Here is a 21,626-nt window from a genome sequence, read left to right on the forward strand (position 1 = left end):
GAATAAGGTCCAAAGTATGTATTTAAATGTGTACTTAGTTTTATGTAGGAAAACAAACCAAACAGGAGCTGTGATAATTAAACAAATGAAATATGATGGGCCGAGAGGCTTTAGAGGCATATTTCTTAATCTTCCTCTTAGAACCTATTAACAAAAAAAAGAAACAAAATCTCAACTCAAAGTATCTTGGCTTTCCACCCCAGGACTCTTTGCAATTTATTGTATTATATTTCTTTTTATCCACGAGACATTCATAGATATCATCAAAGAAAGTAGTAGACATGATCCTAACTATAAGCTAGTATTCTGGAGGTCATGAAGTTGTTCTGTTTTGTGAAATTGCACAAAATCGATTTCTTCAGAATTCCTCTTTTGCCGAGTGCCAAATTCCAGTTTCCGTCATTGGAGAATTGAATTCATTCATTCATTTCTCCTTCCTCTACTCATCCTTCCTTCCTCCCTCCCTCCCTCCCTCCTTCCCTCCTTTTCTCTCATCCATCCCTCTTTCCATCCATCCATCCATCCATCATTCAATCATTCTTGAACGCCTACTGCGCTAGGTGTTGGGAATGTGATGAGTAATGAGACACACATGATGTTTGCCTGCCCTCACACCACTGTGGGATGATGTTGAAGGAATTCTATGAATGATTCTGGAACTGTTAATAATATTGTAAATGTGCCCACCTCACATCCTCCTCTATCATCATCATCATTGTTTATTTTTGGCAGCAGAATAGACCCATTTTTGTTTTTATTCCGAAAAAAATCTTAGCAGAAACCAAGAATATAAACCAAATAAAAGTGGGGTGGATCTGGTTGAAGATACCCAAAACACCAAACCAGTTGCTGTCGATTCTGACCTACAGAGACCACCTCCATGTGTTTCAAAGTAGAACTGTGCTCTGTAGGGTTTGTAATGGCTATAATCTTTTGGAAGTAGACCACGTAGCCTTTCTTCTGAGACACCTCTGGGTGGATTTGAACCGCCAATCTTTCGGTTAGTAGCTTTGCACTTAGCTGTTTGCACCACCCAGGGCCTCCTCTGGTTGAAGATAGAGAAGCCCAAATCCTGCCATGTAGTCCAAAGCCTCTTTCATACTGCGCTTGAGATACCTCCTCAAGCAGCCAACCTTGGAATGCTACTGACCTTCGTCTCTGTCCTTGATCTAACATGACTTCATATTCTGATAGTGGTGTGTTACGATTCTTCATACATAGCAGTGCCCCAGCTGTAGAGACAACTAGGATAAACGTGTAAGTTCAGGCTTACAAACCTCATAAACCACAGAAATGGTAACTCGTAGCCTCTTTGTGTCTTTTCAACTTCTAATCTCAGAGCTCCTTGTCTATGATTGACTAAAATGCGACAAGGGAACTCCTTTGGTGTGGTAGGTTTTTCTCCCGCTTTATCCCCAGACCTGTGTATTTTACCTTTCCTGCCTCCCTTGAGAGCTGAAAACAAAATAACAGCAGATAATCACCTCCTACCCCACCCTCCAAAGGAGACAAGACAAAGGAGTATAAACACGTTTATTTCTAGTTGTTTCTGCAAAGTTCTGGTGACTTGAAATTATTTAATCATGCTTAATTTCCTGCAGGGGGAGGGGGACGTTTCCACGATAATTTGAGACAAGTGGCAGTTTTGCCTCTGGCAGATTTAAAATGAGAAAAGTGAATGCTGAGATGCCAAGTCACCACATGAATGCACATCTGTGCCCATAGTCTTAATCAACCTCTTTGTTTGGTTTCTTTTGGAGCCGTAACAGCCTCAGTGACGCGTGCCCGTGTGATGCAGTGACATTTGCACAGAACAAGGCCCACACGTGTTCTCATTTAAATTGCTTTAAAATGCACTCTTCTGCCGAATTCTTAGAATGAAGTGATCCCCAGGGTCAGAGCTCAAGTTGAAGTTTTTCTACCTCCCTACTTTGATAGAACTGCCTATACTTCCCGTTATGCGTCATTCTCTCTGAATTTCTTATTCTGCTTCCTCTCCCTTTTCCTCTCTTCTCTCAGTATTTTAATCCATTTCATATTCAACTCAAAGAAGACCAAGAATGAGATTTTTTTTAAAGCAAATAGTTATTCATTCAGTAAACTGATAGAATATTGATATAGGCCAAGAATGGCTGAAATTGCCCAGTAGATATATTTCATTTGGTCCCCACATTGTTTAAAAAAAATCATTTTTTAAAATTTGAATGCCTTTGGATCATGCAAATGATTTCCCAGCTTACCACAGTCCTCACCATTCTTTATTGTCTCACACCCACCCTACTTCACACGTTTACATTATTGGCCCTGTTTCTAGAGTTAGTCTAGTCCTTTGTTGAAGTCCAAGGCTTTTTCAATCTGCTTTCCTCGGGAATTGTCAGTGTACGATCTAGGATTCTAGAGTATTACAAAAGACATTGCTACCTTGTAGAAGTTTACAATCAAATGGGCAGGGTTGTTAAAACCACATAAAAGATATAAATACAGTAGAATTCTCACCTACCATGAGAGAGACCCAGGTTTGATTCCTGGCCAGTATACCTCACATGCAGCCACCTCCCGTCCGTCAGTGGAGGCTTGCATATTGCTATGATACTGAACAGGTTTCAGCAGAGCTTCCAGACCAAGACAGACTAGGATGAAAGGCCTGGCAGTCTATTTCTAAAAAATCAGCAATGAAAACCCGATGGATCACAACAGTCTAATCTGCGCTGGTCATGGGGATGGTGCAGGACTGGGCAGCATTTTGTTCTACTGTGCGTGGAGTCGCCACGAGTCAGGGGCCAATTCAACAGCAGCAAACAACAGCAACAATTCATTTACAGTAAACAGTTAAAGAAAGTTAGAGTTGTACTCACAGCTTGGAATAAAATAAGACGCCAACCAGTAAATCTTACTAAATTATAAAGGAAGTTAGTACATTCTGTGTATAACCATTGAGCCCTGGTGGCACAGTGGTTAAGAGTAACCACTCTTTTTTTACCTGGATAATTGATTCTGGTTAATGAAGCTTTAGCTTGCATAGGGTTCCTGGAGCTATAAGATGATGGTGAGGCCTTCATGCCCATGTTATCAAATGTTAACCTTCCTTTTCAGCCTTTTTCTTGTTTCTCTCCGTATCACCCCTTTTATCGTACTTTGTATCCATAGGATGGCTTTAGTTTTCTTTTGGACTGTGAATGTATCTACCTATGAGTTTCCGCTGACTATTGGTACAGAAATAAAACCCTCTCTTTCTGTCTATTTCCCAGCAGATATATGGACTGATCACTCATTTCAGACTGATCCAGATTTGCCGCCTGGCTGGAAAAGAATCAGTGACATCGCTGGCACCTATTACTGGCACATACCAACAGGAACGACACAGTGGGAGCGCCCGGTCTCCATCCCAGCAGACCTTCAGGGTCCTAGGAAAGGGTCACTTAGTTCTGTAACGCCATCTCCTACCCCAGAGAATGAGGTAAAACAGAATGCCTTTTTAATGGCTTGTAAGAGTGGATGTAATTTGTGATTTCTGTTTAGACTAGCTGCTTCTGCCCTAACAGGTTGTGGAGGTAAGCTTTTTGATTATCATGCATGGTGCATTTGAAATCTCGGTAATGCTTCCTTTTAGTAAATAGTGTTAATATCCATCTTTCAGGAATATTTTCATTTTTTTAATGGCCTTTGGTCTCTTGAAACACGCAATCCAGCTACAGAAAGCAAGAGGGGCTGATTAATGAGAAGTGGTTAAGATTCCCCAGGGCTCACTGAGGCAGTACTTTACTCTGCAGGTACCATTGCCTGGTGCTAGCTCCATAAAATATTTATACAAAGTACTCTCTTGGCCAGATGTGTTATAATTACTGCATATCTTATTAGCCTTGGGTTCATTTGGTAGCGTGGAGAAGATATCTGCAAGAATAACCCTTGAGAGGCCTTAAGTGCTTAATTTCTTTAAAAAACAAAACAAAACTAGTTTGTTTAGCACAAGTGACATTATTTTAGAAATAACTAGCAGCATAAATTCCTGCTATCCCTGAGGAAGAAATCTGGATGTTTAAACAAAGAATTGAGGCATTAAAGAATTCCGTCGTGGTATTTATTAATAGAAAGGTTCCTGCAGTGAACCTTTGTGAATCCTGATAACAGCTGATTCAAGAGAATTACAGTTGGCGAAGGTCACAATGAAGTAATGGCTTTTTTTTTTTTTTTTTGAGAAAAGCAGTTTGATCCCTGACACTCAGGCACATCTGCCTTTTTGTGACCACAGTCATTTATTCTTTAAGCAAGCCCATTTCTTTTACTTTGAGGATGTGGAGGGTATGTGGACTGTATCTCTTGCCTGCAGACATTCTCTATACATTTGCAACTGTTGTCACCCTTTCCATGTTTAAAAGTAGATAACATCTTTTTTCCTAAATCTTTGATTATTTCACTTGTTCTTCTCTAGGAGGCAGAAATACCTGAATTCGAAATTCATTTCTGCCTCCAAACAGCACAGGGATTTGGCATCTCACTTACCCAGGCTGGGCCTCAGATTCTCCATCTTAAAATGATAGGTTGAGGCAAGCTATATCCTCAGTGGCAGAGGAGGACCTTAGTTTATTTGTACTTTGCCCTAATAATCAGACACATACTTCATTTTTTCAGTACCATTGAACCACGTAGGATTTTGTTGATTGTTACTACACAATTTTTATAACTTTCTTTCCAAGTATAATATGACCCTGTCTGAGAAATTCCCATTCCATCATTTGTTCATCTTGTGTTAGGTGCCCTGGGGGGTAAAGATGAACCCACACAGCCCCGGTCCCAAAGGACTTAGCATGAAGTGGAGCCTTCTTCATATCCCAGCCCAGCTGCATCCTGGGATTCCTCTCTGTAAACAGAGTGGCCCTGTAGCAGCCAAGCCAGCCAGGATGCAGCCTCTGCTCTCACTAAGGCTCAGATATGCTTGCTTTTCCTTACCTGTTCCTCTTTTCTCTTGGCACCGCTGTTAGGATTGCTTTCTCCATTCTAATGCTGTATTCCCCTATTGCAACCCTTCAACCATCTTCACCTATCAGGAGTGTCCTACAACCAGAGAATGCTAGGATAGTAAGATTCATTTGGTACCAACATCTGTATATGACAGGGAAACTGAGATTTAGGGAAGTCAGAGATCAGTACTAGCCTAGGCCTCGAACTTGGAGTTCCTGAATCCTCCTGAAGTTCTCTAGAGTTCTTCTCCCTAAACCTCACTAGCTGTGGGGTTTTAGCTTACCCTGGTGGCGTACTGGTTAAAGAGCTACAGCTGCTAACCAAAAGGTCAGCAATTCGAATCCACCAGGCGCCCCTTGGAAACTGTATGGGGCAGTTTTACTCTGTCCTATAGGGTCACTATGAGTCAGAATCGACTTGACAGCAGTGGGTTTGGGTTTTTTTTTGTGTATTATGGATTGAGTTGTGCCCCCCAAAAATATGTGTTGTAAACCGTAACCTCTGTGCCTGTGGTTATAATCCCATTTGGGAATGGGTTGTCTTTGTTATGTCAATGCAGCAGGATTAGTGTAGGGTGTATCTTGAGTCAGTCTCTTTGGAGATATAGAAGAGATTAAACAAGCGAGCAGAGGAGAGATGGAGTAAGATGGATGCCAAGACCTATGGAGATCTCCAAGGAACCAGGAAGCAGAAGCTGAAGAGACATGGACCTTAATCCAGAACTGACAGAGAAATCCTTCCCCTAGAGCTGGTACCCTAGCCTCCTAAACTGTGACTTCTAGCCTCCTGAACTGTGAGAGAATAAATTTCTGTTGGTTAAAGCAACCCAAATTTGGTATTTCTGTTATAGCAGCACTAGATAACTAAGACACCCTGCTTCCTCATTGTCCCAGACACAAGGAGATTGGACGAATTTGGAGATACAATTTCTATTATTTAAAGCTCATGTCCTCTATATGTAGAAGAAATGAAGTCCTTCTTAAAGCCTGTCTGCTGAATCCAATGCATGAGCGTACTGGAGTCCAAGGAGAGCATCCTGAGTGTTATGTGGCTCTAATTGTTATTTGTTTGATTAAAATGCAGACTTCATTTCCTTACTTTCTGCAAAAAGTCTTGGAAAGAATACGGTACAGGTGGTCAGCTGGTCCAGGGTAAAATTGTCAAGTAGCAAGGTTCATCTCTAATCTCTGAGTGTCCTTCTGGTACCTACTTTTGCCTATTCTTCTCCTACTCTGGCCCTACTCCCCTCTCCCCACCCTACCCCCAATCCCATCCAGTGCTCAGGGCCCCTTCCCAGGCTCAGATTGTGTCCCATGGCTCACCCACTCCTGGAGTTAAACACACCCCTCATGCATCTGCACCGCTCAGCCTGCTGGCTGCCACTCATGGTTTGTTGTAGTTTTCAGGGTATTTTCATAAGCATCGTTTCATTTGAGCCTTTCAAGACTCTCATGTGGCAGAGAAGACAGCTTTTATGTTCCCATTTAAGATAAGTGATAACTATGGCTCATTGTGTTGAGCAGCCATGCAACTGATGTTAGAGTGGAGACGCCTCCAGGCCTCTGACTCTAGATCCTGTGCTTTACCCCCAGTACTATGTGAATTTCCACACTGCTGTTGGTTTCACTCCTCTCTTCTATCGCAAACCATGCCACTGTGTTGACTAAGTCTGATTCCTGCAAGGAACTTTATTAATGGCTGTGTATTTTTAGAAGTTTCAGAGGGAGTCCCTCATAGCCAGCACATTGGTAGACCAGTGGGATAGATAGTCTTCAGATCAGCCTTTCAGTTGTTCCTATCATACCACATTTTCCTCCTGTACGTAAGGCCTTCTGTTAAGTCAAAGAACCGAGCAGATTTAAAATGCAATAAGTGGAAATCTTAGAAGCAAAGGGGTGAGCAGGTAGAGAGAAAAAGGGTACAAGAGTTAAAGAAAAAACCCAGCCCACCACAGACCCAGCTGAATATGGAGGAGGTTGTGCACATGTGAACACTGATACTAACACCAGTGACACAAATGGTAATTGAGTGTTTGCAGTGCCAGGCCTGTGCTTTATCTCATCAGTCTCCACAAAACCCTTTTGCATCTGGGTTTTCACATTTGAAAACACTAAGGCCAGAAGAATAAAAAAATATGCCTTGGGAGAAGTATAGCCAGAATGCTCTTTAGAAGCAAGGATGGCGAGAGTTCATCTCGCATACTTTGGACATGTTATCAGGAGAGATCAGTCCCTGGAGAAGGATATCATGCTTGGTAAAGTAGAGGGTCCACAAAAAAGAGGAAACCCCCAACGCGATGGATTGACACAGTGGCTCCAACAGTGGGCTCAAACATAAAACGATTGTGAGGATGGCACAGGACCCGGCATTGTTTTATTCTGTTGTACATAGGGTCTCTATGAGTTGGAACCGACTTGATGGCACCTAACAACAAGAAACAACAAGACACAGAGAGGTTAAGAAGTTTGCCCAAGATCACACAGCTAATACATGGTAGAGTCAAGCCTGAATCAGGTCTGCTGACACCTGCTCCCACCCTAAGCTTCATAATACTGTATAGCGGGTGCTCAGAGAGTTTCAAATCTCTTCATCCCACTCCAAGGAAAGACTGTGTCACCAACAGAACCTTCTAGAAAATAGCTTCTCTTGATATCATTGTCTCAGGTACTAATGACAATTGAAGAGAAATGATTATTTCTTTAACACCATTTCTTTGATCTCTAAATAGAATCCATTTCAAGTAATTTTGGAAGCATGAGAGAAAGCAAAATGTTAAGGAAAGAAAGAAATCTGTAATACGTGATGGTAGAAATGCATATTTTATTCAAATTTTCCTGAGCTGGCTAAAAAAATAAAATAAATAAATGCCAAATCTGTTGACTAAGCCTCTCAGAAGTTTAGGACTGAAGGCTTCTTTACAGTTTGAAAATTTTACATGTCACATTCCAAAGTTCACTTGGGAAGTGTTAAACGCAGAGGATAATGTTTCCCCGGCACATGCCAGCAGTACTTCTGAAAGTTTATAAACTGGCTAGGAAGCATTTGCTGCTGAAATTACATACACAGTGCTGTTCTTCCAAACCATTTCTTTTGTTCCATATTATCTCCTAAATTACTTGGATGTCAAATTTTAGAGAGAAAAGGGAACCTCATAAAATACTTTAATAAATAACTGTTGGCCCACAGCCAAGTCTTACTTCTAAGCTTTTCAGCTGAAGGTGTTTTTCTGATGCCTTAAGCAGAGAGTGTGGAGGAGGAGGTGGTTGTGAAGCTAGAGAAGGTGGACTCTTTTCTTGGTAATAAATCGCTCTGTTCTTGCAGCAATGTTCATGGTTCTGTGGATGCCCCAAGCAGTGACTCCAGAAGGGGCACAGTCCACATGTTACGTTAGAAGCTATGTGTTTTCATACATTACATTGCATATACAGATAAAATGACAACATAAAAGGACCGTTTTGATGGCAATGGGTTGTTGTTTTCCTTTCTTGGGGAGTGGGGTGGAGGGTGGAGGGGTTTCTTGACCCAATCAAGTCATCATGATGACAGTTTAGAGCTAGAAAGAACCTTGGAGAAGTAGCCTAGCAAACTCTAGGGCCATATTTCTCAGCCTATGAGCCAAGGACCACCTCCAGAATGACCCAGGGCTTGTAAAACATGCTGATTCCCAGGTCCCACCCCTAAGGCTCTCCCCACATCAGACTCTAGGGGTGGGGCCTGGGAATCTGCCTTTATAATAGACTTCCTAGGTGATTTTATGCTGACTAAATTATGAGACCCAGAGGTCTAGTGAATCCAGTCCCCTTATTTTTATTTACATGCCATTTCCTTTTGAATTCTTTGGCCTTGTGTAGCTTCTCCTGCTTTAAGTTCTTTATTCTCTAGTGTCCTCTTGGAGTATTATTACTTGTGGCATGTCAGTCTTCCTCCAGGAAGCTCCTTGAGGGTGGGCCATATCTCTTTCAGCTTTGCATCCCTGGTACCTGGTACAGTGCCTGAATAAAGGAATAAACTAGCCTCGTTGCCGAGGGAGCTGTTACTTGACTAACAGCTGTGGCGGCAAAGCCAGCACTAGAGCCCGGCTCTCCTGACTCGTCCTTAGTTTACAGTTTCTACATGGAGGTGCTGCTCCCACCCAGACTAATTTAATTGAGTGAGCTTTTGTCAGTCTATTTACTAGTTTGCCTCTTTTTTTAAAAAAAACTTCTCTGAATTGTGTTTGCATGATAAATATAATGCTGTACTCTTCTGATAGTCTTTTATCCAACAAAACAACAGTGTTTTAAAAAGAAGGGGAAATATATGTACATATATGGGTACAAGGCTCATTAGCATTGCCTAGCCTGTCCCTTGGAATATTCCAGAATTCCAGGTGCTGTTCCATTTATCATCAAGGCCACACATATGGAGGCTCAGATCTTGACAATGCAGGATGAAGAAGCATAATTCATAACACTTTTTAGTCCAGAGGTTCCCAAACTTTTTATTCTTACAAATGGCCTTTATTGTTTTTGTCTCATTGGACTTCATGGTTTAAGATATGTTGGCTACCAAATGTAGCAAATATCCCATCAGAAGAGGGAGCAGAGAATAGGGAAACTGCCATTTCCTGGGCATCACTGGGGAGCTGGTCCCCATGCTAGCGTTCTTTGTCTCGCTTGTCCTCTTCACCACGCTATGCTGGAAGGTCTTCAGAGCCTTGAATTGCATACAAGGAAACTAAAGTCACAGAGCAAGTGAGAGCAGAGGCAGGATTTGGTCCTGGGCTTTCCAGCAGGACGTGGTAACTTCAGAACTTCTGAAGTACACACGGAGATGATGTGATTACACCTTCTATCAAAGCAACTGTGAAATGTTCAAGCATTCAGTTCTCAGTAGCTTCAACCCTCTACACCTGCTCTACAGTTTGTATTTTGATACCACTGCATAGAGACCTTAAAGAAAGTCCCTCAGACTCCATCCTCAAGACCTCCCTGTTGACATTGTCAAAGGATCAACTCCAAATTAGCCTTTTTTTCAGCAGGACAATGCATCATTTTGGTTTGATTTGTAGAATTGCTTCCTAAGACCCCAGAAGAGAAATATGGAAGAAGAAAGCTCTCAGTAGCCACAGGTTATATGATTGGATTCCCTTAGTGGGTCCACAGTTTCTGCACAGTACTGAAGGGTCTTGAAAGGCGCCATGCTCCAAGCACTGAGTCAGTCCCCAAGGAAAACTGTTTCTGAGGAGTTAAGGCTCCAGGGCTTTCCAGAACTGAACTTGATCATGGTGATCTAGGTGGGGATGCTGCAGCCTAGGCAAGCTCAGGACAAGCATCAGGAGAGTGTATCTCGAGCTGTGAGTCTAGCAACAAAGCATCACTTGGCTGTGCAAGACTTTGGCTGCCTTGCCTGAAAGGTTACCAGCTGGGAGGTTGTTGCTTATGAAAGATGGTCTTGTTGGTCCTTTCCTACCCTTTTTCCTGCTCATGTGTCTTTGTCTCTCCCTACATTGTCTTTCTCTGTCTCCATCTCTCACCCAGAGCCCCAGACTGCAGACTGGAGTGGCTGCAGACTTATTATAGCATCAAAGAATCTCTGCTGGGTTGTTTTCTTGAAAAATTTATTAGTTAAAATGGTCATTTTATCTTCTTCATATCAAAACGTAGGCGAATAGAATATATAGTTATTTAGATTGAAAAAAAAATTACGATCAGTTGTAGGATGGGGGGGCGGGAATTTCTTATCCTCGGCCTAGGTGAATATTTGGTTTTATTTTTAAATATAGGAAGGAAAAGAAAAGGTATTTGGCCTAGTCATAGCATGTATAATGTTAGTACCCATTTTCCCTTACTTGAATTCTGTGCTAAAGGGTCTCTTTAGGAGTACCCGTGCTATTTTAGGTTTTTGCAAAATTACTTTATAGGGTCTTTGCTTATTTAAATCTGTAAAAGGTGATTGTTGGAAGTTTGCCAGCGAACTCATGTTTCCATAGCAAGAGAGCTGGATTCACGTAGTCTTAGAACTGTAACCAGTTTTACTTTACGCAGACCCCTAAGTCTAAAAAGCAAATACAGGTAGTTCCCAACTTACGATGGAGTTGCATTCTGATGACTCTGTCTTAAGTTGGTTCTGACCTAAGTCGAATCTCTTTTTTTTTTTTTCAAAGTTTTCATTATTATTGCCTTTTATTATCAGTATCTTTATAAGTCCGATCTTTGAACATCTGCAAGTGAACACCTGAGAATGTAACATCAGCAAATCATGTGCTGCAACATAGTATGTAGTACATATTACTAACAGTAAGATATACCAATTAAAAAAAAAACGAAAACAGATGGTTGTAAGTGCAGTTTGCCATAACTTGAATATAAGCTGGGCACTACTTGTACAGGAAAAGTTTTTAAAACCAGTCAAACTTACAGAGAACTGTTTTAATTAAAAGCTAAGGGCTTTTCTGAAATTTTTAAAAATACTCTTCCACATTCTCTAGTCCCAACACATAGTGTCTCTTGAGGACAATTTCTGATTTCAGATTCTGTCAGATACCCCCTCCTTTTGTTAAATTTTTTAAAATTTTTATTTCTCTGGACATAGTTATCTCAAGAGTCTTCCTAATTCATCATCTTTTATCTTTTTTCAAAGTTCAACTTCAATGAAACAGTTATTGCTTATATATAAACAATGATGACAATTTGGGGCCAAATAGGATTCTTTTGATTTTTAAAATAAAATTCTACCTTGAAGTTTTATTTTATATTTGGTATTTCAAGTACATATCATTGTACTTATCAGTACTCCTATGATGGTGATTGTACACCTTTTTTGGCCATTGGCCCCTTTGAGAATATGAGGAAAGTTGTGGACCTTCTCCCCAGGAAAACTCACATGTGCACAAAACACTGCACCCCATTTCACGCTACCCACAGATCCCCTCAGCTAACAGGTTAAGACTCTCCTATGTTATTGACATAATGTCAATAGATGGATTGACCCAGTGGCTGCAACAATGGGCTCAAACAGCAACGATTGTGAGGATGGTGCAGGAGCGGGCAGTGTTTCATTCTTTGTACCCAGGGTTGCTATGAGTTGGAACCGACTCGATGGCATCTAACAACAACAGCAGCAGCGTTACTGATTTTCTCCTCAGGAAGGACTGAACTTGCTTTTGTGGGTAGAGTAAAGAAAGGTAGGGGGTTGGGACAGCATTCTTGCTCCTTTATTTAATAAGAGAAAATGTTATTTTTTAAATAAATACAGTGGTCTGAGTTCTTTTTTATTTCGAAAAACTGTAGTTCAGGTGCCTAGTAGCAAAAAGAAGGCAACAATGACACCAACTGTGCAGTCATGATGACGGATCTACATTTACCTTCACTTTGCCCCCATAATGTCCTTCAGAGTTAAATGCATCTTTCAACGTGTGGGACTTTGAACTTAGCATTTTCTGCTTTTAGTGGTTTTAAAAATCATGTTAATTATGTGAGCAAAAGTTATGGGTCAATAGTCCCTTCTCATTTTTAAAAGAACATTAGTTGAAAATTTTCCATTGTTAATTTATTACCCAAGGAAAGAGATTTGCCTGCCAGGTCAGTGGAACACATTCATAAAGGTGCCCCTGGGTTCTATTAGCCTCACGTAATGCCCCCAATCTTAAGTGTAAAATATTGGAATATTCACTCAGCATAGTAGAAAGAAAAATGTTTCCTTGTTGTCTGAGGTGAATGGAAGGAGTTGTTTAAATTCAAAGAACCATTATGCAAGTTCTCCCAACAAGTTAAGGTTTCATGCTTGGTGCTCTACTTGGCTTTAGAAAATCATTTCATGATCAGATATTGATTTGTAAAGAGACGTGTGTGGCATGAAGTAGAGCTTTTTATAAATTGAAGGAATTCACATAAGGTTGTTTAGAGCTAGTTAGCTTCAGTCTCAGCAAGGTGTCGATATGCGTCTGTGTTCCCAGCTGCCACTGGTCCTCTTACCCTTTCATTGTCCTTTTTCGTTTTATGTGAAAATAATTTGACTCCGGCTTTTTATGCTGCTAACCAAAAAAAAGTTGGCAGTTCGAATCCACCAGGTGCTCCTTGGAAACTCTATGGGGCAGTTCTACTCTGTCCTATAGGGTCACTATGAGTCAGAATCAACTCAACAGCAATGGGTTTGGTTTTGGTTTTGTATGCCCTTAGTCATGGATACTCCCTCCCGTTTTCCAAACCAGCACCTTGAGAAATATCATCCCTGATTTCACTCCCACCTAGAGAAAACAATTATTTGGTTAATAGGGGAAAAAAAAAGTTAATGTGGAATTAGGTGTGCTAGGCATTCAATGCTTGGAAGCATTTTGTTTGCTTTTAAGACCACATTTAGAAAATAACTTTACTGTCTGTTTCTAATACATACGGGCTTTTCCTTGTTCAGTCATTTGTTTTGGTAAGTAATTATAGTGCCATCCCTTTCCCCTCATTCTCTTCTTCAGATGACAGTCTAGACCTACACTAGAATAAGCTAATGAGTTACTTTTAGAGTTAATTTGTTCCCTAACCCATCGTGTGAATATCAATGCTAACAACAGTGTCTTGTGTTTTTGTTTTTTTTTCCTTTTATTTCCTTTTCTTCTTCTTCTTTTTTTTTTTTTTTTAAATCAATGTGCTTTTTCCTGTGTGAATAATTATATGTCTAGAAACAGCCATGGAGTGATTTTGCTGTTCTGAATGGGGGAAAGATTAATAGTGACATTTGGAAGGCAAGTATCTTGTCAGATTTTAGATCATTTAATTTTGTTTTGTTTTGTTTTTTTTCCTTTTTGCATGGCTATGGCTGTATATTTTTCTTCATGAATATGCTGCAGGGACGGAGTGAGGGGCTTCTTGCTAGGGATGGCCAGCTCACATACATGTTGCCTTTTTTCCTGTCTCCCATTGTGAATGACTTGCAGCTGGCCGCCTCAGGTTACCTGTTGCGTTGTAAGAACAAGGCACTTGCACTGAGTCAGCACCCAGCAGCCCTTGCATGCTTCTTTCTGCCTCACCTGACACACACTCTGTGCCTCTTAGCCCGGAGGGCTTGTCTCCCCTTTGATGTTGGAGGGCATGCCATGGAGCCCTCCTCCAGTCTGCGTTAACCGGCATCTGTTTTCCTCTAGGATTTGCATGCAGCAACTGTTAACCCAGACCCCAGTTTGAAAGAGTTTGAAGGAGCAACACTACGCTACGCATCTTTGAAACTCAGGTAGGACAGTGGGAGGGTCTGCCATTAATGTGTGGCTTTGTGCAGCTACAGCTTGTACCCCAGTTCTAAGTCCAATTCTGTGTTTTTCTTTATAGAAATGTGCCTCATGCCGACGATGACGATTCTTGTAGTATCAACAGTGACCCAGAAGCCAAGGTTTGTAAGAAGCGTACTTTCAGTACCCAGGTTATGTTCTTGCATCCAAGTAATCGCTTGTGATGATGACCCAGCCAACCACTAGCCAACCAACCAATAGTTAATCGTCTCTCAATTCTCTTCTATTTCCTAACCTCCCCCACACTTGAGGCAAAGCTCTGGGTCAAGTTAGGTTTGGGGGGATTTCTATAACCATCAAGACTGCCTGTATCTTACTACATCAGATTTTTGCACAATGTAAGAAAGTAATGTTTATTGTTCACACAGGAGGGCTTCAGAAGCCTTTAGAGATGAACCAGGCTCTGCCTTGAAGAGCAACAGGAGGGGTGGTTGACCAGGCAGGTACAAGACCCTTCACATCCCCCCTCCTCCAGGGTAGCTTCATACCTGTAGCAAGGTGAAACTGCTTTGCCATTCCAGCCATGAGCACAGGTTGAAGGCATGTGTTTTATGATGGAAAGTGAGGAGAAACTCGTGTCTGTTTTGCTTCTGGACTCCTGAGGGAGCACCGCCAGGGCCAGCGTATGGGTGTGTGACCAGTGCAGTTAACAGAGGCCCCACGCTGAGAAGGTCCCTGTGCGTGGGGTTTAATGCTGTTCAATTAATGCTGTTAATGCTGTTGAAGTTCTTCCTAATGTTATCTTTGCATTTGTGTTTTGTAAGTGAAGTGTTCTATGAGTCAGAATCGACTCAATGGCAACAGGTTTAAGTGAAATCCGATTGACAGTGGGGCCTGCCCTGAGATTTGAGCCTTGGTTCACTTGGTTCACGCATGGTCCTACCACCTCCTGACACCCCAGGACAGGTTCTTGGGTACCTGCCTCCCTGCCCCCTGGTGCCCTGGGCCCTGCCAGACCTCCCTATCCCTGTTCCCACCCTGTGACTACTGCTGCCCTCTGCCACAGCAGGTGCCTGAGCATGGGATGGGGAGGGTTTGTGTCAGGTGTGCATGCCCCATGGTGCCTCAGGACGGGGCATGGTGGTGGCTGGCCCAGCCCAGGCTGGCAGCACCACAGTGTGTTCAGCAGACATCTTAGCAAGGGTGAGCCTCTTGCCTGTTCCCAATCCAGGTACCTAGAGTGTCCTGGTACAGAGGTTGCAGTACACTTGGGCCACCTGTCTGCCATGGGTTGGAGTGGTGGGCCCGTAGCAAGGGGGACTCCTGGCTTGATTTCCCCACACCCAGCCAGGGCATGGTGTGTCAGTCTGAGGCTGGCAGGAGGGGGAAACCAGAAGCTGATGGTCTGCACATATGTACTGAGTCATGGGCAGGGCCCCCAAGTACCTCTTAGGGTCTGTGCTCATCCTGCATGTATCCGCATGCCCAAGGGAATACAACATTAAGTAGCAATTTAAAAACACCCTAACCAGTTGAGCGGGAGACTGCAGAAGAATGGAGAAAACTTTATGGTTTAGTACCTTTGACTGCACTTTTTTCCAGTTCAAACATAGGGCCCTACGTTTTCATTTTGCCCTGATCCTCGCAAATTATGTAGCTGGCTCTGGGTACCAGCCACCACGAGATGCCATTATGTGCACCTCAACCCTTTTCCCTCCCCTTCTCTTTACCTCCTGTGTCATGGAGAGGCAAGGAAAACTTCCAGATCCTTTTTTATCTTCTCTGCATTCCAAAGCAGGCCTGTCTCTACAAATAAAATAGCAAATAGGTTCCCTTAGCAGTAGTTAAGTGGGAAACACCACGCAGGTTCAAAACCTTGACTCCTTTGCCTGCAACTTTCTTATCTATTGCCAGTTGGTTCTGTAAGAATCACAGGGCTTCCAGTGAAATCTCCGCTCCTCATAGTGTATTCTGCTTAATTCTGAGCACAGCCTGATAGGAGGACAACCGCTCCAGAGCATTTTAAACAAGTCTTTGGGCTGCTGTTAACATGCTCGACCTTTAAAGATAAATTTTATGGCAAGAGATGGATGCAGTAAAACAGGAAGGCGGGCTGTGAGTAATTTGCTGTGCTACCGGGTATTTGACAAGGGCTGTCAGCAAAGGCTGGAGGAGTGAGGAGAGTAACATCGGTATCTGTCCCCACCACCAAGGGCTGGAGCACTGATATCTGGGACGCCAGGGTGTGAAATGGACGGGAGTGGGTGGGGCAGATGCTGCATAGAATGGAGATAGAATTGGTAACAGGAATAGGAGGAATGGTTGAAATATTACCGCAGTCTGTGGGTCAGGCTTTCTCCTTTTTTCTCCCCAGTTGTGTTGTTGCTGAATGCTTTATCTGCCACCCACCACCTGTCTGTTGCCAGTCTCTATCGCAAAACCTATTATGAGTATGTTCCTTGTAATAAGTGGGAGTGTATTGAAGACTGCAAGAGTGTTGAGAGGGGGAAAGGGTTTCAGAACACTGGTCTATATGAATCACTCAGTGCATAAGACATAATTACCCCCATTCCTTACGGAATGTAAGGTATTTCTAGTGCTTTGTCTAAAATAATTATAATAATCTTTACTGAGTGCTAACTTTTTACCAGGCAGTGTTCCAAAGGCTTTATTTATGTTGACCTTCATCCTCACAAACATCCTGTAGACTAAGTATTATCTCCATATTGAAGATGAGGAAACTAAGGCCTTGGAAAGTTAAACAGCTAATAAGCAGTAGCGTCGGGATTTGAACCCAGGTTATTGGCTCTAGAGCCCATGCTTACTAGACTGCCTCTCTAAAAGAAGGCTCTCACTTAGAGCTTCATTTAGGGGCCACTGCCAAATGATGTGGTCAGTGTCCCAACAATATTCCAAATATGTATTGTTGTTGTTAGTTGCTGTTGAGTTGAATCTGACTCATGGCAACCTTAAGTGTAACAGAATGAAACATTGTCCCATCCTGCGCCATCTTCATGATCATTGGTATGTCTGAGTCCATTATTGCAGCTACTGTGTCAGTGCATCTCATTGAGGATTTCCCTCATTTTCACTGACCCTTCTACTTCACCAAACATGATGTCCTTTTCTAAGGATTGGTCTTCCCTGATGACGTGTCCACAGTAAGTGAGCCAAAGTCTTACTTCTAAGGAGCATTCTGGTTGTATTACTTCTAAGACTGATTTTTTTGTTTTTCATAGGTATATATAAAATGGGACTTTTCAAGTTTATATTTCATAGCATTACTTATTAGAAACAAGGGGTAGACACCCAAGCAAAGCTCATTTCTAGTAAACTGGTGGAGGACTATGACAGTATGGTCCAGGTTTCAGCTTTCTGCTCTGACTTGAAGCTGGAATAAAGTCCAGGCTCTAGAAGTGGAATGGATGAGTTACGGGTTTTTCCAGACCATCCCTCATTAGTGTAATTTTAAGTAGGCTTATGATACAAGTTGGGCCTGGGATGGGAGGAAACAGGGTCTGGAAATGAGGTAATCTGCCTTGCTGGGATGGTCGCTCCACACGTTAGATCCACCAGCCAAGCTAATGGCAGGTTGACGTCCCTTTGTGGAGTTTGAGGAGTCTTGCTGTGCTTCTCCTCTGGATACATGGTTACCCCACCTCCCAATGGAAGTGGGCCAGGCAAACCCTGCGGGCAAGGCCAAGATGTTCTTTCAGAATTAAAACATAGTTCAAAATCCGGCAGCCCTAAATTGGAACCCTTGTTCATTGCTGGTGGGAATGTAAAATGATGCAGCTACTGTGGAAGACAATTTGGGAGTTCCTTAAAAAGTCAAACATAGAATTACCGTATGACCCCACACTTCCACTCCTAGGTGTATACCCAAAAGAAGTGAAAGTAGGAATTCAAACAAATGCTTGTATACCGATGTTCATTACATCACTGCTCACAATAGCCAAGAGGGGCAACAGCCTAAGTGTCCGTCGACAGATGAACGGATAAGTAAAATGTGGTATATATGTACAATGGAATATTATTCAGCCATAAAGAGAAGTAAAATTCTGATACATGCTATGACATGAATGAACTGGAGAAACATTATGCTGAGTGAAATAAGTCAGACACCAAAAGACAACTAAATTGTGTGTTCCCATTTATATGAAGTATCTACAATAGGCAAATGCATAGAGATGGAAGTTTATTAGTGGTTACCAGAGCTAGCGAGGGGGTGGGGATTGGATGGGAAGCTATTGCTTAAGGGGTACTGCATCTCTGTCTGAGGCGATGAAAAACTTTTGGAAATAGACAGTGGTAATGGTTGCACGACATGGTGAATGTAATTAATGTCACTGAATTTTGCAGTGGTTAAAATAGCAAATTTTATGTTATATGTATTTTACCACCCTGAAAAAGAAAAACAATCCATAAATGTACAAAGCAACATTTTAAAAATGCTAGCAACATTGTATCAGATTTTTGCCCTTTACCTTTAGAGAGCAATTATTTCATTTTATTGTATGAAACAACAATTTGGCTGGACATCTTTAGGTGGAAACATCTTTCTGCCCAAAAACATCACTGCAAAGATACCTTCACTGTTGTCCATAATAATATTATTCATAAAATATTGGTTTTTTTTTTCAATCCAACAGCCCTAGATGAAATTATTTTTTAAAAATTTTTGTAGTGAGTTTAGTACTCACTTTAATGAAGCACTTCTGGGCAACCAAGAAGGAAAGCAGCCACCCTCCCCATTCTTGCCTGTTTAATGCCACCCAGGGCCCAGAGCCAGCCAGCGTCCAAGAGGGGGAGGTGGCAAGGCCTTGATATTCCGGGATGCTTACTTCTCTGTAGAAGCAAGTTACACTCTCCCAGACTGCCAAAGACTAGTGAACTGAGTGCCCCCCAAATAGGTAAAAAGTATTCTTTATTTAAAAAAAAAAAAAAATTTAGTTTATGTACTATAGAATTTAAATATAGTCCTTGAGGAATGATTACTAAAAAGGTTATTAGAGAAAATTTCTTCTTACTCCCCTAGTAAAACATACATGCCGAAAGAATAAAAATCATGTTTAGAATATCAGGATATGGATGCTTCCGTAGCCTACCCAACCATTCTGAATTTGGGCAGCTTGATAATTAGGTGTTCAGTGAAATCTCTAATAGCAATAGCAATAAAATAACCACACATACACACACCCAGTCCCCTAAAAAACAAAGTATTTTTGTAACTCTGACAGTGTGTTTTAAGGTTACCTCATCTTTAGTACAGTAAATCTTTCATGTAGTTGATGACAATATGTATGTGTTTGTTTATGAGTTCTTTATTCTTTTATTTTGAAATAGTTATAGATTTAGAGAAGAGTTACAAAGATTGAGTGTCCATATACCCTTCACCCAGCTTCCCCTAATATTAGCATCACAAAACGATGGTACAGTTATCAAAATGAAGACATTAACACCCATAGCATACTATTAACTAAGCTGCAGGCTTTATTCACAGTTTTCCCATTCTTTCCACTCATATCTTTTTTCTGTTCCCAAATCCAGTCTCAGATACTACATTGTATTTAGTGAACTCTTTATTGTAAAAATTACTACTTTACATATTTTTCTGTAATTCTCAAATTTGTCACTCTTAATGTTTCTGTAACGTTTCATGTCATTCATAGCACCGTAATCCACTATGTAGGGATGGCCATCGGAGCAAGTTCCAGTACTATGGAGCAGAGATACAACTTCATAAAAATAGATGACTTTTTTTTTGTTTTAAATTATGGCTTTGGTACAGGTTCCTAAAAGTTTGATTACCAGATCAAAGGCTCTTGATTTTATGGCTTTTGTCACTTACTGCAAAATTGCTTTTCAGAAAGGCTGCAGTAGCTTAATTCCACCAGTAGTGTCTTAACGTATGCCCCTTTGTCCACACCCCAGTTTACTCGAGGCTTTGTCATTTCAATTTATTCATCCTAGTTTTATTGCCGGGAGCCCTGGTGGCAACAGTGGTTAAGCATTCGCTGCTAACCCACAGGTTGGCGGTTCGAACTCATCCAGTGGCTTCAAGAGAGAAAGACCTGGCAATCTGCTTCCGTAAAGATTGCAGCCTAGAAAACCTTATGAGGCAGTTCTGCTCTGTCATATGGTATTGCTATGAATCGAAATCAACTGAATGGCACCTAATAACAACAACTGTTTTATTGCATGTGAGCTCTCTCCCCCTTATTTCTCTAGGTATGTTTTAAATTTTTTTTTCAGGGGGCAGATAATTTTAGATTTACAGAAAAATTACAAGGATAGTGTAGAGAGTTCCCATATACCCTTCACCCAGCTTCCTCGAATGTTGACATCTTAAATAGCCATGTACATTTGTCAAAACTAAGAAATTGGTATAAAACTATTAACTAAACTACAGACTTTATTCAGATTTTACCAGTTTTTCTTCAAATGCCCTTTTTCTGTTCCAGAATAATCCAGGATACCATGTTGCGTTTAGTCCCTTGTGTTTTTAAATTCAAAACTTTATTCATTATTGAAATCTTAAATATTTTTCTCTTTGTCTATTTTGTGTCACTTTTCCATACGAAAATGTTTTTAAAATTTCAGTATGTTCAAACCTATCCACCTTTTGTAGATAATTGCCTCTCGCATCATTAGTCAAGAAGGCAACCCCTTGCCATATTTGGGAGGTCAGATAGCCTCCACTTCTCAGCCCTTATTTTGCAGGCCTTCCCCTGTTCTCATACTACTTTAATACTTAATAATCCAAATTTAGCCTTGAAAAGCTTTCCTCTTCCAGTAGCACTTGGCACAGCCCTGGACAAATGCTTAATACAAAGGATTAACATTAAAATTGGAAACAGTTATAATCAACTTGTAGAAAACTTAATGCTTTGAAAATACATACTAGTTCTTTAGAGTTATTTCCTATCCTTTGTGTAACTCTGCTCAGATTTCTGTAAAGAAAATGTTCTGCCACCTTGTGGGCAATATTGAAAAGTACATCTTTTAAAGAAATTTGCAGGGGCTGGAATCCACTCAAAGGAAAGGATTTGGTTTTTTGGTTTATGTTTCATTTGGAGTCTCTGGGTAGTGCAAAGGATTAATGGGCACTTGGCTGCAGGCTGAAAGGTCGACGATTCTGGTCCACCTGAGGTGCCTTGGAAGAAAAGCCTGGCGATTTACTTCTGAAAAATTAGCCCTTAAAACTCTTTGGAGTACAGTTCTACTCTGACACACATGGGATCTCCATGAGTCAGAATCGATTCGACCACAACTGGTTAATGTTTGATTTGGAGTCCCTAGGTGGTAAAAATAATTAATGCACTCAGCTGCTAAATGAAAGGTTAGAGGTTCAGTTCCACCCAGAGGTGCCTCAGAAGAAAGGGCTGGCAATTTACTTCCAAAAAATCAGCCATTGAAAACCCTATGGAACACAGTTCTACTCTGACACACATGGAGTTACCGTGAGTGG

General features: G+C 41.5%; 1 protein-coding gene across 2 annotated transcripts in view; it reads left to right on the forward strand.

Annotated features, from left to right (window-relative positions):
• The window catches only part of APBB2 (amyloid beta precursor protein binding family B member 2), a 196,740-nt gene that overhangs the window by 64,030 nt on the left and 111,084 nt on the right, over window positions 1-21,626 (forward strand). Inside the window, exons 1-4 of one of the 2 annotated variants that reach the window (XM_023738919.1) lie at window positions 3,124-3,457; window positions 13,613-13,675; window positions 14,075-14,160; window positions 14,256-14,316. In XM_023738919.1, the coding sequence (XP_023594687.1) occupies window positions 3,149-3,457; window positions 13,613-13,675; window positions 14,075-14,160; window positions 14,256-14,316 (519 nt within the window). In that variant the 5' untranslated portion in view covers window positions 3,124-3,148. Of the gene's footprint in view, window positions 1-3,123; window positions 3,458-13,612; window positions 13,676-14,074; window positions 14,161-14,255; window positions 14,317-21,626 lie in introns of those variants that run through there. The other variant, XM_023738920.1, reaches the window with a different exon arrangement.

This window comes from Trichechus manatus, unplaced genomic scaffold, assembly GCF_000243295.1.
Source record: "Trichechus manatus latirostris isolate Lorelei unplaced genomic scaffold, TriManLat1.0 scaffold00126, whole genome shotgun sequence".
NCBI classification, from domain to species: domain Eukaryota; kingdom Metazoa; phylum Chordata; class Mammalia; order Sirenia; family Trichechidae; genus Trichechus; species Trichechus manatus.